Source organism: Cucumis melo, chromosome 4 (assembly GCF_025177605.1).
Source record: "Cucumis melo cultivar AY chromosome 4, USDA_Cmelo_AY_1.0, whole genome shotgun sequence".
NCBI classification, from domain to species: Eukaryota; Viridiplantae; Streptophyta; class Magnoliopsida; order Cucurbitales; family Cucurbitaceae; genus Cucumis; species Cucumis melo.
Window position 1 is genome coordinate 15462705 of NC_066860.1, and position 16497 is coordinate 15479201.

Consider the following 16497-nt stretch of genomic DNA (forward strand, 5'->3'; position numbering starts at 1 on the left):
ACGATCAAAGCAACGTCGGCAAAAGGTCGACCTCTCACGATGCCTTGCATGCAACGTCAACAATTATTGGAGCAACGACGACGTGTACATGCATGACATCGGGAAAAGTGTATATTATTATTTAAATTAAAAGTTTTTGTGACGTCTCCTCGATTGACGTCGTGGAAGCCTCATCCTCTGCTGACGTTTTCTATTCGACGTGGCTAGAGCTTGACACTGCTGATGCCTTCTTTAGGGCATTGCAAAAAGGTCTTCTTACGACAAATTATTTTTCCGACGCTTATTTCTACATTGGTAGAACTCTGAATTTTTGTAGTGTTATTAGTTATGGTTATATCCATGGACATAAAAATATATATACAGTGTAAAGATTACAATTGTGGACCTTTAGTGAAATAATCTACAGTTAATAAATATTGATTAATTTAATTAGAGTTTAATTAATTAATCATGTATCATTGTAGCTTCTAATCGGTAGAATCATTAGGTCTCATTGTTAGTTCACTTAATCTATAAAAAATATAATTGTTAAAATTTTGGATAAATTTGAATTGTTTAAATAGTAAAAGAAAGATAATTGTATTTGATACCACTAATACATAAGAAAAATAAATATTTGAGTAAGGTTTAAATATTAAATAATATAAAATAGATTTATATTATATTAGCGGCATTTCAAAAATAGCAAACAAAATAGATCAAAATTTTATATTCTATCAATGATAGACACTAATTTTATAAATATCTTCCGCATTGATGTAATCTAATTTTTTTTCTATATTTTGTAAATACTTTCGGTATTTGCCATTTGTAATAATTTTCCTTTATATTAAAATTAATGTAATTAAAATTAAGAGTTACTCTAGATTTCAAGAGAAAAATATGTTTCAATATAATTTAGACATAATATTGAATAAATTAGACTTATTAAACATTACTTTAATTAAAAAGAAATTTGGGTAAAAAGAAATTTGGTTGATCCAACCCAATCCTAATTACATATATACACTACTAATAATATATATATATACTTTCTTTTTCTCGTTGAATTTTGACTATTTTTTTATTCATTAATGTGTGAATTTTTAATATTTTCTTTTAAAATTGTTATGATATTGGTCTTTGTTTAAAGTTTGGATTTCTTTTTTAAATAATGTAAGTTAAAAAATATTGACAATAATAGGATAGTTTCAAAACTATTGTAAAAAATAGATTAGCAAAATTGAGTACCTGGTATACGACTTCATTGAATCGTGAATTAGGTCTACGTCTTAAGTCGAAAATGGATTAGAGTTATGTACCTAGTCCACGACATTTAACTGAAGTCGTGGACCCGATCAAGGACTTTTGACTGGAAACGTGTACCCAGTACACGACTCCAGTACACACATTTGACGCGTACCAGATGGCAGTCAACAGTAATATTGACTGCCAGTTTTGTCTCGTAGTGACAAAGTTGTGTACCGAGTACACGACTTCGTACGTCTGCATACATTGTATATGAAAGGTTGTGTGTGAAGATCACTTGAAAATTCTACCGCCTGACATGAAAGGTCAATGGTTTAGTTTTCCATGGTTGACAAAACAATTTTTAGAGTTGCCACAAGATGCATGTTGACGTTGTGAGTTATGCTCATACGTACATCTTGTAGCTAATGAGTGGATTTCTGTTTGCCGACAAGTCAAACACCCTCGTCCATTGTATGTTTCTTCCACTCTTATTCGATTTCGACCAGGCTAGTATGTATGCATGGGGTGCTGCGACCCCGCATGGTTGTATAGGGAAAACACTGTTGAGCGAGTCATGCATAGTCCTAGAAATCGCTTTCTTTTTCAATATAATTATACAATGTATTGAATTATAATAAGGATATAGTTATACCCCATCTCTCACGTAAAATTTATAGTATATATGATTAATCATTTAAATGTTAAGTATGAATATATTACTTTCTTTTTTCCAATACAACAATTAAGTAGTAAAATATTGAATATCCGATCTCTATGAACAATTAAACATAGATTTAATCATTTAAGAATCACTTCCAACGTACCTTCTTTCGTACAGTATTAATTTGAATTCTTAAATTTTTTGATAAAATCAATACAAAATTTTACCTACCAAAATAATGTTAACGTTCTAAAATAAAGTTGAGAGTATATATATATATATATATATATATATATATATATATATATATATATATATATATATATATATATATAAAGACAAATAGTAAATACAAATCCTCATTTGAGTATTTAAAACATGGACGCCATATTTGAAGCCCCTCCATCCAACAACACCAACCTTACTCTTAAAGCTTTTCTTTTCCTATTTATTTATTTTTATTAATTTTAGAGCTCCAAAATATTGTTAGAAGTCTCATAAAAAAAAGGTATAGATCAAAAATAATTTTCTCTCATGGTTTTTTAAGTACACGATTTCCATACAGTCACGTTCCACGTGAGGATCAAATGTTGGTCATATGTTGATGTGTATAATAAAAATCATGTACCAAGTTAACAATTAGCATGAAAGTCGTGTACTGGGTACACGACTTCCTTCAAAAATCTAAAACCACCCTATTGTTTACAATAGTTCGTCCAACTACTCTATATTTGTCGTACTACACTAGTTTTGTTAATAGTTTCAAAAATCACTATATTCTAGAAATTTGTCCTTAAAATTTGTATTAAATATCATAGATATTGGGTATTTTATATTTAAATTTAATGAGATTTTAGTTATTCATCATGTACTATCAGTATATAAACTTACAAAACTAAAATTAAAAAGAAAAAAATAAGTTATAGCCTGACAACTCAACTTGGGTTTTGAGACTTTATTTGAGTCTTTTGGGTTGTCAATCCAACGAAATTGAATTTTTGAATTAGTCCAAAAAAACATCCTCAAACTAACCCCAACTACATCCATATACATCCCTAAAAACTTGTGTATTGAAGGGTAAATTTGTAATTCTAAAAAGAATTTAGAAAATGAGTAGACAATAGTTGTTATGTTCACATATAATTTTTGATGGTCGTAATAATTTCAAAGTATTAATACAACTTCATGAAATCTTGTATTATTGTATTTAAAAGTTTGATTTCTTATATTTGTTTAGTTAGTATAGAATTTGATGGCGGGAATATTATTGACTCGAACAGCCATTGTGATTGAAGGTGTCGCAATAATATTGGGCGAGAAGATGCTTAATCTGAGCAGAACAACAGATGATCAATGGCAGCTCCGATAATGAAGCACAGGTGTTAGCCTACGAGCCGAGCTCTCACAAGCTTCCCGAAGATCACCACATGAATCACTTCCCCCTTCTTCCTCCTCACCCATTTGCTTCTTCTTTTACCACTCAACCCAAACCATTACTCAAATTCCTCAAACTCCATTATTGCATTACATGCCACCTATCGCCTTTCCTCATTTTCCAATGCTGGAACCACTTCCTCCTCTTCGATTCGATCCCTCATCGTCCTTCCTCAATCCGCTTTTGCTTCATTCGGCTGCATTTTAGTCGCTTTCTCTGCCTTCTCGCTTTATTTTTCTGCGGTTTTCAAAGGTAACCTTACTCCTCACCTCTTTATGATTTCATCTCTGGATCATTCGTATTTGATTGCTCATGTCTTCCGATTTTTGTTTAATTGTGTTGGATACATTTTCTGTGTTTTAGGTGATTTTTTTTTTGTTGAAATGGTCAATTGTCTTTGTATTGATCGGATTTATCTGTATTGAAGTATTTGAAAATATTGATAGATCCTCTAAATTCATGAGGTTTTTGTCGTCTCTGATGATTGTTACTCTCCATTTGGAAATATACGATCCTTTGGGCGCTTAAGATTGACATGATAGCATGACATCCTGATGAAACTCAGGATCTCTTATCGGTTTTTCTGTTGCTGTTTTAGTCTCCAGGGCTTACTAGTTACCAAGTTCGTAATAGGCAGTTGTTCTACATCTGGTTTCGAGTTTGAGCTTGATAATTAGAATTACGCCATGAGGGGGCGGCATGTTGTGGAAATATCCTCCACGTACAAACGTGGAGCATCAAAGGACCACGTAAATGCTTACGATAAACAAGAGAGTTCAGGTGTGGTAGCAATGCCTGTGTCAAGATTCTGATGATTATTTTGTTGTATGGAACTATATTAACTGCTTGACTACGCAATATGTTTTAGTGCGATATACTGGACACCCTTCATGGAGACGCCCCTTCCCGCATGTAGTTGTAGCTACTCTTGCTTCGTTTTTGTTTGGCTACCATCTTGGGTATGTCCTCAATCATCACCACTCCATATATCATTTTACTGTTCTTTATCCATTGTAGTTTTCAAATTGATTTAATCAATTAGTTGTTTATCTTTGATGATGCAGTGTAGTTAATGAAACCTTAGAGAGTATTTCTCTGGACCTTGCCTTTAGTGGGAGTACATTGGCCGAAGGTGATTACCAAAACATATATTTTAGACTTGTTCGATAACAATTTGGTTTTTGAAATCGTACTTGTTTTCTCATGATTATACACCAAAGTTTTTGAAAATATTTAATTTATAGTCAGATTTACAAGAAGAAAAAAGAAAAGAAAGTAAAAGAACAAGTTTTTTTTTAAGAACTACTTTCTTTTTTCTTTTCTGAACTTGGCTTGTATTTTACAAACATCCCAAAGATGTGCATAACAAAACAAAGAAACTCATTGGTGGAAGCAGCATTTACAATCTTAATTTTCAAAAACCAAAGGGTTATCAAATGGGCCTTGGTACTTTTATTTGTGTTTAACAAGAGCAATCTAATCTTTTCTTTGAATAAAGGTCTCGTAGTGAGTACATGTTTAGGTGGTGCCTTTCTTGGATCTCTATTCAGTGGCTGGATTGCAGATGGGGTAGGGCGTCGTAGAGCATTGCAGCTTTGTGCATTACCCATGATAATTGGTGCATCAATGAGGTGAGCATTATGTGCAGCATCTTCCTGTGTGATCCACCCCATGGAACCATATTTGTTCTTAATATTTGGCGAAGATTTAAAGGCCGTTTATTTACCATATTGATTCTTGTACATTCCATTTTAACTTTACAATTAATACATTTTTAACGTCACAAATATGTACCACCTCCTTCAGGTCATTTTAATAATCTCTCCCAATTTCAAGTTTCAAACATATCTTACCTCATTACTGTATCTATCACAAATTAATTCAGTTTTGTTAATAACCTTCTTTTTATGCACAAATATGATTGTAGTGCAACCACACAAAATCTATGGGGAATGCTTCTTGGTAGGTTATTTGTCGGAACTGGGATGGGACTTGGGCCAGCTGTTGCAGCACTTTATGTTTCTGAGGTACGTAATAGCCTGATAAATTTGTATAGTTCTCCATACTCTGGTATTAAAGTTAAAATCTTGCCTCCAATTTTGCATTTCTTTTAGTTATTTCCTATTCATTTTGAGCAGGTATCACCAGCTTATGTAAGAGGAACTTTTGGGAGTTTTACTCAGATTTCATCGTGTCTCGGTCTTCTGGGATCCCTATTTATGGGACTTCAAGCGAAGGGAATAGTAGGTTGGTAAGTAATGTCCGAGAAAATGTGAGGTTGAAGACTACATAAAAGTTTTTGTTTCATATCTATTTAGAGTGGGCAGTTCTCAATTTCTCTACGAACGTCAGCTCATATCAAAGCTCTCCTGACTATAAGATTTTCTCAGGTGGCGGGCTTGTTTTTGGGTATCAATCATTCCTGCTGCTTTACTTGCCCTTTTGATGGAGTTTTCAGCAGAAAGTCCTCACTGGCTTTTCAAGGTCATAATCCCATGCATAATTTCCATTGCCTCTTGGGAAGTTTATCAATTAGTGTTTGAGAGTTCACTTTCTTCACTTGCTATGCTAGATTATAAATTGGTTGAGTTCAAAGAAAGTTTAAGGAATTACAGGTCCTGTTTCCTTCCCCCAAACATAAACATATTTAATTGCAAATGGGTATGTCATGCCATGGTTAAGTGATATATCTTGTATTTGAGTCATTTTCCCAGAAATTCTGAGTTAGTTAACATTTTTTCCCCTTATGTTTGCTTTCTTCCTTCTTCCTTGCTCTTGTTGGTAAACATTTCAAGGTTTTCATATCTTCGTATCCTACTTCATTTAGTTGTTAGTTGTTAGTTGTTATTTCTTCCACTGGTATGGTTCAATCCGTCAATTAGTTCAGTTCCATATGACACCACAAGATATAATAGTTACACCATTAAAGGCCCTTTGTCATTATTATTCATGGTGCGTATAATTTCAGAATCATAGAAAATTTTCTTCAGGATAAATTCAAGTTCCATACCAAATTCAAATGATTTTCTGTTTCTACAATTCTGTATTGATCTTTCATGAGATCTATCAGATGAGTAACAAAATTGATGATCGAGTATCCCTTCACATGCTACTGTATTTTGTTTCATGCTCTCCTTTTCATGGACCATTTCCTATTTCCATTCTGAAGTAATTTCTTTCTAACTTTTCTGGATTTGTTTTAGAGTGGAAGAACTGCTGAAGCTGAGGCTGAATTTGAGAAGCTTTTGGGAGGCGCAGATGTTAAATATGCATATGCAGAATTGTCAAAGTCTGACAAAGGAGATGATTCAGGCGTAGTAAAGTTATCAGAGTTACTCCATGGCCGCCATTTCAAAGGTAACATACAATGTAATCACTGATCAGTTAATAATTTCTCACATACTTTAATTTGAACTCTTTATGAAACCTTTTTTTCTCTAAATTATTACATTTACATGTCAAATTTTGCAGTGGTTTTCATTGGTTCAACCCTTTTTGCTTTACAGCAGCTCTCTGGCATAAACGCTGTTTTCTATTTCTCTTCTTCTGTCTTCAAAAGTTTTGGTGTACCTTCAGATCGTGCAAATATTTGTATAGGAGTAGCAAACTTCTTAGGTATGTTCGCTTTGACTGGGATCATCTTCCAGTTCCGCTATGAGATTATGCTTGTATATACTTTATTTATTCTCATCTTCAGGGTCAATTGTTGCAATGATACTGATGGATAAACTTGGAAGAAGGGTGCTGCTTCTTGGGAGTTTTTCAGGCATGGTAATTATTCTAGTGCTTTTGCAGGAAAAAGTTTCTTTGGAACAGAAGGATGTCTTGGTAAAAACTGTGAGACTAAAATTTCAAACTAAAATATTAGATCATATTTTTCCAGTTCTATTTTTTATATTGTTACAATATTTTTGTTTTAGGAAGTTCCTATAGGACCTCTTTTAAGTGTATTATGTAATCAAAACAGATGTATACTTATGCTCATTAAAGCATCATTTGGTCCCAAGTGAAGTCACGAACCACTTATGTAACATTTATGAGACTGATCATTAAATTAGGTAAAACTAAAAATTGTTTGCAAATTTCTTTCAAGTGTAGCCTCAATTAGGTTTTACTTTCTACATGCAAATGGTACTTTTTTTTTGTTCACATTAGGCCGTTTTGTTCCAGGTAGTGTCAATTGGCCTCCAAGTGTTTGGAGCAAGCTCATTCCCATCCAGCACTGAAGCATTCTATCTGTCTGCTGGTGGCATGTTATTGTGAGTAATTAACATCCTAATAGTCGAGCAAACTTGGATTGCCCAGCTAGATGATTGAATATAGAATGTTCCGTTGAGAACATTATAACCAAGTTTGTTTTGACTTGCACAAGATGAATTTTATGCAGGTTTGTTCTGACGTTTTCCCTTGGTGCCGGTCCTGTTCCTAGCCTCCTCCTATCAGAAATATTTCCTAGTCAAATTCGAGCAAAAGCAATGGCATTTTGTATGTCGGTACATTGGGTACTATGTTTGAACCTGATATGACTTTGTTAGGATGTTCATTTATCTGCTGTGGTGCTTTTGTTCTTTGCTTCCATATTTGATTTTTGTTTTATAATCTTGGAATTGGAACAAAATTTACAGGGGAAACCCCCAACCTCGTAGAAGAAGAAGCAGTTGTATAGATACTTAACATAGAAGATCAATAAAATTCTTATGTGATAATACTCGTGGGAACAGCTAAACATTCACTAGATTACTTTCTGTCCACAGAAACAGAATTGTTACAGAACTTCATTGGATGTTTTATTTTAGTTTGGTTTGTGCTTGTGCTTCCTTCACTGTTTATCGTCTTCTCTCATGCAAACAAGAAAAAGTTGTGAAATTAAGGAAAAAGAAACCTTGTAGACATCTCACATTCTTGCTGGTTGGGACATGAACAGGTGATTAACTTTTTTGTCGGTTTACTCTTCCTGCCCTTACTGGAGCAAATAGGAGCCCAGATCCTGTACACAATTTTCGGTGCATTTTGCTTGATATCAGTGATTTTTGTGAAGAGAAATGTAGTGGAGACAAAAGGAAAATCACTTCAGGAAATTGAAATGGCACTTCTTCCATTAGAGTAGAGGTACTACTTGATATACTTGGATGAAATCATCCTCTTCTTTGTTTCTTCTTATATTACGACAAACGACAATAGTTAATTTCACCATCATTTGAACTCATAATATTCCATCTTCATGTTATTCATAATTTTTCTTTTAGGAAAGTTATGGAATGTTCTGAATCCTGATATAAGTTTCTGCTGATCTTCACACTCTTCTTTTCAGGGAAAAAAAACAGATAAATATCTTGCATGTATTTAGCACAATCCCTTGTTTGAGGTGAGAAACTTTACAAGAGCATAGAACAACTTCGGAATTTAAAGCTTCAAGGCCTTTACCTGGTCGTTTGCTAGAATGGTATTGATTCTCTTCAAGGCTGTCTTATATTTTGACCTCTATTCAGGCCATTGATTCTTTATATATAATCTTTGTTTTTCTCTTTCTTTTCCTTGATAATGAAAAGAAAGTTCACCAAATGACAAATACCTGTGATCAAAGATCGAATTTCTCTATTAATTGATTATTTATGTAATTTTGACCTTCACAGCTTATATCTATATGAGTTCTCACAAGGCTGCATGTTCTTATAAAACATATTTTTAACATGCATCCAATTGTTTTGAGTGACGATGTGTTCAATTCACATATCTTATCCAAAGATTTGAGTTTTGGCCGAGATATGAGAAATTGTGAAACTAATGATAACAAATTATTATTATTAGTGTTGTTGTTTCTTTCTTGGGTCAGTTACTATGTCTCATATGACTTGTTACTTGAAGGGACAACTATTGGGTGGTTGCGGTGTAGCTTATTTTTTGTCATTACCTATTATGTTGCTGTTGGGCCATCATTGTCTAGGAATGTAGCCCTGATTTAATGTGGTCAGGATTTTGATTGAGATTGTGCTTTTTTCCAGATTCGTTTATTGGAATCCGATTGAATGGCTTTGATTTGAAGATTAAAATATTAAAGTTTTTTTGTTCGTTTTATTTAGGTTGAAATGTCACAATCAAAATGATTTGGAAGAAGGAAATTAAGTTTTGGTATTGTGAATCTCTCCAACTGTTGTTAGAAGTATATGGATAGAATTTCAACATTTCAGGAAAAAAAAAAAACAATTATGAAAGTTTATAAGAATTACTTCCACCTTACTTGTTAAGTATTATTATTTACGTTAAACTATAAAAAATATCCTTTGTCTACTTTTGAAACGAATTTTGGGTTGTGTCAAAAATACCTTTGAAATGTAAGATGTTTCAAAAATTTGTTAAAACATATTTCTACCATTAATAAAACGAATAAAATGTTGTTGCCGTTAGTAGACACATGAAACCTTAATATTTTTTTCAATTTAGAAGAGGGAATAGAACAAAAATAGGGAAAGATTGTGATTTGTGAACCCTGTGAAAGATGAGTGGAGGGAAATGCCATGGAACAAATCTTGTGTGAAAGATGGAACAACCAACCCATTAGAACAACAAACATCTACAATAGAAGTATAAAATCAACCCAGTAAAACAACAAACATTTACAATTTCAAGTATAAAATCTCTAACCAATTACTTTTTCAGAGATGCCTTTTCCAATGAAATCTAGTGTGAGGATCGTTCTGCTTAAAGACATCATACGTCCCTTTGGTTTTCTTCAAACCCCTGGGGTTAGTTTCATGTGGGAATTAAGACTATTTTGAGCCAACAGACTTTAATGGGTGCTATTTTTGAAACAAATTAAAACCCTAACCAAATCGGTCATATTTAAGCCACATATGAGCCAAGTCAACACCAACTGAAATGATTTTGATTTTTTAACTGTTCTCGTCATTTTTGGTTTGTAAACATTTTTTAAAGAGTTCAAGAATACTTTTAAAACGTGAATACTTTTAGTTTTTGTATGGAATGCTTTTACCATGTTTGGTTATTGCATCCCTCATGGCCCATATGGATGAAAATATTCCCATGTTTGTGAGGTGAAATTCTCCCAAATGAACTAAAAAGTTACATCAGCCATTTATAGAATGATTGAAATTTGTAGAGTCCATGCTTCAGTTCCAAGTTAAGTTTAATTTTGTAATTTATCATCATATCAATGTTAGGATGTTAATTACAGCTCTCTATTAAATAGATAAGTTAACAAGCTTCAATGGAAAGATTATTAGAAGGGTAAGAGAAGCACAAAGATCAATGATTATTCTACTTTCCTTGGTTTAAAGATGAGAACAATCCCACAATTTTTATTTTATTTTTGGACCATATATGTTGTGAAGTGCTTACTCTCGAGGTTGATTGGTGTAAGTTTACGTCAGTTGAGTTGTACGTATGTTAGAAGTAAGTCACAATTTAGTATAGATCGAATTGATGATTACTATTCTATCAATATATAGGAGGCTTGGGCCTGTAGACTGTGAATCCGAAAATATGCATTTACAAACGATAAATTCCATGCAAACATAACTGTATTTTAGATTTTTATATACGAATTTGGGAACTAAATCCGAATCCGAATTCTCATTTAAATAATATGTTATTGGATACTATATTTATAAATCATTGTAGCCACCTAATTTGATCCTACATTTTTTTTATTATTCTTTAAAATATTAATGGTAGAAATGGTTAAGATATTTTATTCATTTATTTTGTTAAAAAAAGAAAAAGGTAAAATCTTTTTGTAATAATATGAAATCTTATGTTTTTTTAATCTTTTTATTAAAATGGAAAATAAAGTCATTAATGAGAATATCTATTATTTAAAAAAATTCAAATCATTTTTGACTTATCACTTTTGGAAAAAAGCAAATTAATTTATGTATACAAAATCTCTTTTAATTTATTAGGAAAAGAAAAATAATTTATTTTATACAAAATTCTTTTAATACCATATTTGATTTATCTTTATCATTTTAAGAAAAAAAGCAAAAAATTTATTTTGGACAAAATCTTTCAATATCATATTTTTATTATTTTAGAAAAAAGAAAATTAATAAAATTACATAATATCTAATTTGATTTTTATACTTATTAAAATTTTCTAATTTGTGGCACACCTCGAGTCTATAAATAGGGTCTTTTGTCATTTGAAAAAAGTGGGGGAGAAAGAAATTGTTTTAGTGAAATTCTAAAGATATTAGAAAGAATCTCTACGAGAACTTTTTCCACTTAGAGAACTTCTGCAGAAATTTTTTGAAGATACGTATTTCTCTACAAAAGGTGCGTTATTTGAGTTCGGGAGTCATTTGTGTACGGAAAAGGTGTTAACACCCCGTAACACCCGTTTTAGAAAACGGTGGCCAAATTTAATGTCTTGAATAAAATTTATTTTTTAAAAGAACTATGTCTTATTTCATTGCTCACTACTCCAATATTTGGAGCAATGATCCCATAAAATAAGTGAGATACACCCATTAATTAGACTATATTGAGGAAAAATTTCTCACCTTAAGAGAATGAGAAATTATTACAATTTCTCAAATTCTATATAGGCTAGTCTTTGAATAAAGTTTTTTTTTAAATATTGTTTAAATATATTTTCTCTTGGGATCAAATCTCGGACTCCTTAAGATATTGATCCCTCACCTCAAGAATCTAGAAATAACGGACTTCCAGAAATTTCTAGATTCTAGCGGAGGATTTTTTTATCGAAATCGACGTGGTTATTATAAAAAAATGTAGATTAGGAAACCTTATGAATATCTATTTAATTTTGAGTTTTAAAATAAATAATTTTAAAGCAAAAAAAAAAAAAAAAAAACAAAAAAACAAAAAGATTCTAAAAGGTTTAAAGAGAAAAAATTTTAAAAAAAGATTTCAAAATTAAATACAATTATGGTTAAAAGTATTTTAAAATTTTCAAGAAACTTTTAATGAAAGTCAAATAGAAATAACAAATATACCACACAATAAATTAGGCAAATAATTTAAGATATCAATGTATGCATATACAAAATATAACAATAATAATAAAAAAATAAGTTAAAAGAAAAGGAAAAGAAAAGATACATAATAACGATAAAGAAAATAAGAGAAAAAAATGAAAACAAAAGGACCAAATGAAATAATAAATAAATGAATATGTAAAAATGAAATTAAATAAATAAGTGAAGAAAGGAAGACATATGGATGATAATAAGTTAAAAGAGATAAAAAAAATTATGAAAGGAAAGAATGATAATGGTATAAGATTAAAAATAGCAAAAAGTTTTAAAAAAATCATAAATATAAAAAAACTAAATAAATAAATAAATAAAGTTATATATAGAAAATAAAAAACAAACAGAAAGTTAAATATAATAATAATAATAATAATAATAATAATAAAATTACAAATAAAATTAAATTTAAATAAATAAATAAATATATTAAAAAAAAAGAAAGAAAGAAACAGAGGTTTGCCGCCACCCTAAAAGAAGAAATAATAATAATAATAATAAAAATGATAATAATAGAAGAATTTTTTGTTTATAACCTTTTCTTTTTCGCTATTGTTTTAGAGAGAAGAAAAATGTTAAAAGACATTTTTTTTAGCATGATAATAAAAAGGTAGTAAAATGAAAAAAAAAATTCCTTATACATTTTTTTCTTTCTCTCCATGTTTAAAAAGAGAACAAAATAAGAAATCAATCCCAAAGAAAATTACTTGTTGTGCGGATCATTGGGAGTAAACTCTACCTAATGCAACCTCCAACTAAGTTTTTCCTTCGATTAGAATTAGGGTAAAAAAAACGACGATATGAAGATAAAAATAAAAAGAATAAAGCGAAAAAGCTAATGACCCACCTTTTTGCAGAGGAATACGTTTCTTCAAATTCTCTCTAAACATTTTTTTTGTAGAGATTTTCTAAATTTTTTTTTTGTAGAGATTCTCTTTAAAACATTTTTTTTCGTAGAGATTCTCTCTAAAACAATTTTTTTTCCTAAGAATTTCTCTAAAACAATTTCTTCTCCCCTTTTTTCAAATGACAAACCACCTATTTATAGACCCAGGGTGTGCCACAAATTAGAAAAATTTAATAAGTATAAAATCAAATTAGATATTATGTAATTTTATTAATTTTCTTTTTTTCTAAAATAGTAAAAATATGATATTGAAAGATTTTGTCCAAAATAAATTTTTTGCTTTTTTCCTAAAGTGATAAAGATAAATCAAATATGGTATTAAAAGAATTTTGTATAAAATAAATTATTTTGTTTTTCCTAATATGATAAATGAAGAGAGATTTTGTATAAATAAATTAATTTGCTTTAATGACTTTATTTTCCATTTTAATAAAAAGATTAAAAAAGCATAAGATTTCATATTATTATAAAAAGATTTTACATTTTTCTTTTTTTAACAAAATAAATGAATAAAATATTTTAACCATTGCTACAATTAATATTTTAAAGAATAATAAAAAAATGTAGGATAAAATTAAGTGGCTACAATAGTCTAATTAATGTGTGTATTCTACTTATTTTATGGGATCATTGCTCCAAATATTGGAGTGGTGAGCAATGAAATAAGACATGGTTCTTTTAAAAAAAATAAATTTTATTCAAGACATTAAATTTGGCCACCGTTTTCTAAAATGGGTGTTATGGGATGCTAACACCTTCCCTGTACGCAAATGACTCCCAAACTCAACTCTAATCTTTTCGTAGACCAGTTTTTATTTTATTTAAAATGATTCACTTTATTTCGGTGTCCAATCACACCGTAAAAAAGATTGGTGGCGACTCCTCTTTTTTCGTTTTTAAAATTAAACCTTTCTCAAGGACGTCGGTCACTCCGCGTCGTCTCGGGTATGTGGCGACAATCATAAATCTAAATGTCATGCATATAAAATTATTTAATCGATATATGAGAAGTTCAGGTTTTAGTTTTAAGCTAAATTATACGAAGTGCACCTAAACTTTGAACTTCGTATAAAATATATATAACTTTAAAATTTCAAAAGTTTAAAAAATACCCTTAAATTTTTAAAAATACCATCGTCATTGGTTTTGGATGAAAACAATTAATGTTTTGTTTAAAAGATATCCCTAAATTTCAAATAAAACATTGTTGTCGGTATATATAAACCTAAATGCTTCTTCTGTTAATATAATAATTGATTTGTCTAAACTTTTATTGAGTTAAAAAAGAATCAAAGTTGAGAACAAATTACATAGATATCGTCTTTTCATACAGATACTCTTATTTCTTTTTCTCAAAATTTTAAATTCTTACACCAATTTTGTCTCAACAAAATATAAACTATAACTTTAAGTTTAACATCTAATACAACTCCAAAAATAAAAATCCCATGTTAAAACTTACTAAGACTATAAACAACCATATGCAGAAAGGACGTATTTGACTATTATCACACACTTAACTACTAATATATAATCATGTAAAATCATATAAGTACTCGTGAGGCTTTTCATTAGTGTTTTTATTATTATTTTGTTATAATCTATACACTTAACTAAACAGGAAAAATCTATCTTAAACGTGATAAACAAAAGTTTGAATATTTAGTAAGGAGAAAAAAATCAGAGAAAATTGAGAAGTGATAGGTCATAAAAAGATTGATGAGGTGATGAAGTGTAGGTAAATAGTAATACATTTTTTACTTTTAATCTTTTACTTTTTTTTTTTTTTTAAAGTAAGGGTATAAACGGAGCTTTTGAAAGTTTATAAATATTTATACAAGTCGTTAACAATTTCTATTCATTCATAGTAGATTAAAATCTTATTTTGGTCCATAAATTTTGTACTTTGTTCTATTTTGGTTCTTAAACTTTTAAAATTGTCTATTTTGGTCCTCGAACTTGTGAAAAATACTTATTTGGTCTCGTCGTTAAAATTTCATCGACTCTTTAACAAGTGTAGTTGATACATTTGGTTTATTAGACTCTAAATTCATCATATTAATTAAATTGATAAATAACCAAGAAATCTTACTAATTTATTATATATATCTTTTATGTCATACACACTTAAATCAGATAAACTAAATTTAAAACTAATTTTACTTTTTCCTAAAAGCAAGCAAAAAAAAAAAAAAAAAAAAAAAAAAAAAAAAAAAAAAAACTCTCACAGCCCCTTCCCTCCTCACCCTTTATTAATTTTGTTTTCAAATTAAAAACTTAAAACAAATCAAAAGAATGAAAGAATAACATTGAATAAAATAAAATAAAATAGAACTAATATATTCAAAATAGAACTAATATATTTGCGTTAAAAGCTTGGACTAAACTAGAAAAATAAAAGAGGTAAGACACATGTACATAAAATAAACTCTACGAAATTATAGATAAATATTTCTACACTGAATCACAAACCTTAAACTTGAGGTACCGAAAGAATTGAGTTGAGAAAGTGAAGTAGAATGATAATACGCCAAAATGATGATAATTAAAATCTCGAAGAAAATATGCCTTTGAATTCTTTGATAAAACATCAATTTTTTGATAATCAAAATCTTAATAACATATTTTGTCTTCAAGATATGTTATTAAGAGTGATTATCTTATTTGATACCGTAGGTCATCTAAATATAGAAGTCACATCATCATTTCGTTAATGAGTTAACAGAACATTAACTGCAAGGATCAAAATATGTTGTTTTCAAAAGTTTTGGGACAAAAACAGGCGTTTTTAAAAGTTCAGGGACCAAAATAAAATAAGACACAAAGTTTAGGGATCAAAATAGGATTTAAACCTCAATAGTATTTATATATATATATATTTTTTTTTGACATTTTCTTTAAGTTTAATAATAATTTTGAAAAATGTTTGAAAGTTTAAGTGTATTTTTTTTAAATAAAACACATAGAAAATTAATGATAATGGTATTTACAAAAAGTTTCCATCTAAAATTAACGATAATGGTATTTTTGAAAGTTTAGAGATACTTTTGAAAGTTTGGAATACTTTTGACACAAAATTTTAAATATATTTTATATAATTTAACCTCGGTTTTATCGGTAGAAATTAGGATTATAATATTTAGATAACAGCAAAAATTTAAATTTATTGTATATAAAATATTTTCATTGACACACCAAAACTTGAAATAGAGTTTAAAACTAAAGTTGTGTGTACCAAAGGTATATGAAGAAG

At 29.7% G+C, this 16497-nt stretch overlaps 1 protein-coding gene across 4 annotated transcripts; it reads left to right on the plus strand.

The window, feature by feature from the left end:
* The first annotated feature begins 3127 nt into the window (after nt 1–3127).
* On the plus strand, nt 3128–8984 carry LOC103489949 (probable plastidic glucose transporter 3). Of its 4 annotated transcripts, none has more exons than XM_008449297.3 (15): nt 3128–3578; nt 3925–4106; nt 4195–4285; nt 4391–4458; nt 4825–4957; nt 5254–5353; nt 5465–5577; nt 5717–5810; nt 6530–6683; nt 6798–6941; nt 7024–7097; nt 7497–7585; nt 7714–7828; nt 8251–8435; nt 8638–8984. In XM_008449297.3, exons 2-14 carry the CDS (start codon nt 4013–4015, stop codon nt 8431–8433), a joined length of 1452 nt encoding a protein of 483 aa, XP_008447519.1. In that variant the 5' UTR covers nt 3128–3578; nt 3925–4012; the 3' UTR covers nt 8434–8435; nt 8638–8984. The 4 variants fall into 4 exon arrangements, with proteins under 4 accessions (XP_008447519.1, XP_008447520.1, XP_050940312.1 ...); XM_051084354.1 differs by having other exon boundaries at nt 3190–3578; nt 3932–4106; XM_008449298.3 differs by lacking the exon at nt 8638–8984 and having other exon boundaries at nt 3183–3578; nt 7714–7811; nt 8251–8436.
* The last annotated feature ends 7513 nt before the right edge of the window (nt 8985–16497 follow it).

Excerpts from the sequence above, each read along its gene's own strand:
- LOC103489949 (XM_008449297.3), top strand. The coding sequence starts at position 4,013 with ATGAGGGGGCGGCATGTTGTGGAAATATCCTCCACGTACAAACGTGGA. Across the intron at positions 4,286-4,390 it reads TTGTTTGGCTACCATCTTGG|TGTAGTTAATGAAACCTTAG; the intron begins GTATGTCCTCAA and ends TTGATGATGCAG. Across the intron at positions 6,942-7,023 it reads AGGAGTAGCAAACTTCTTAG|GGTCAATTGTTGCAATGATA; the intron begins GTATGTTCGCTT and ends TCTCATCTTCAG.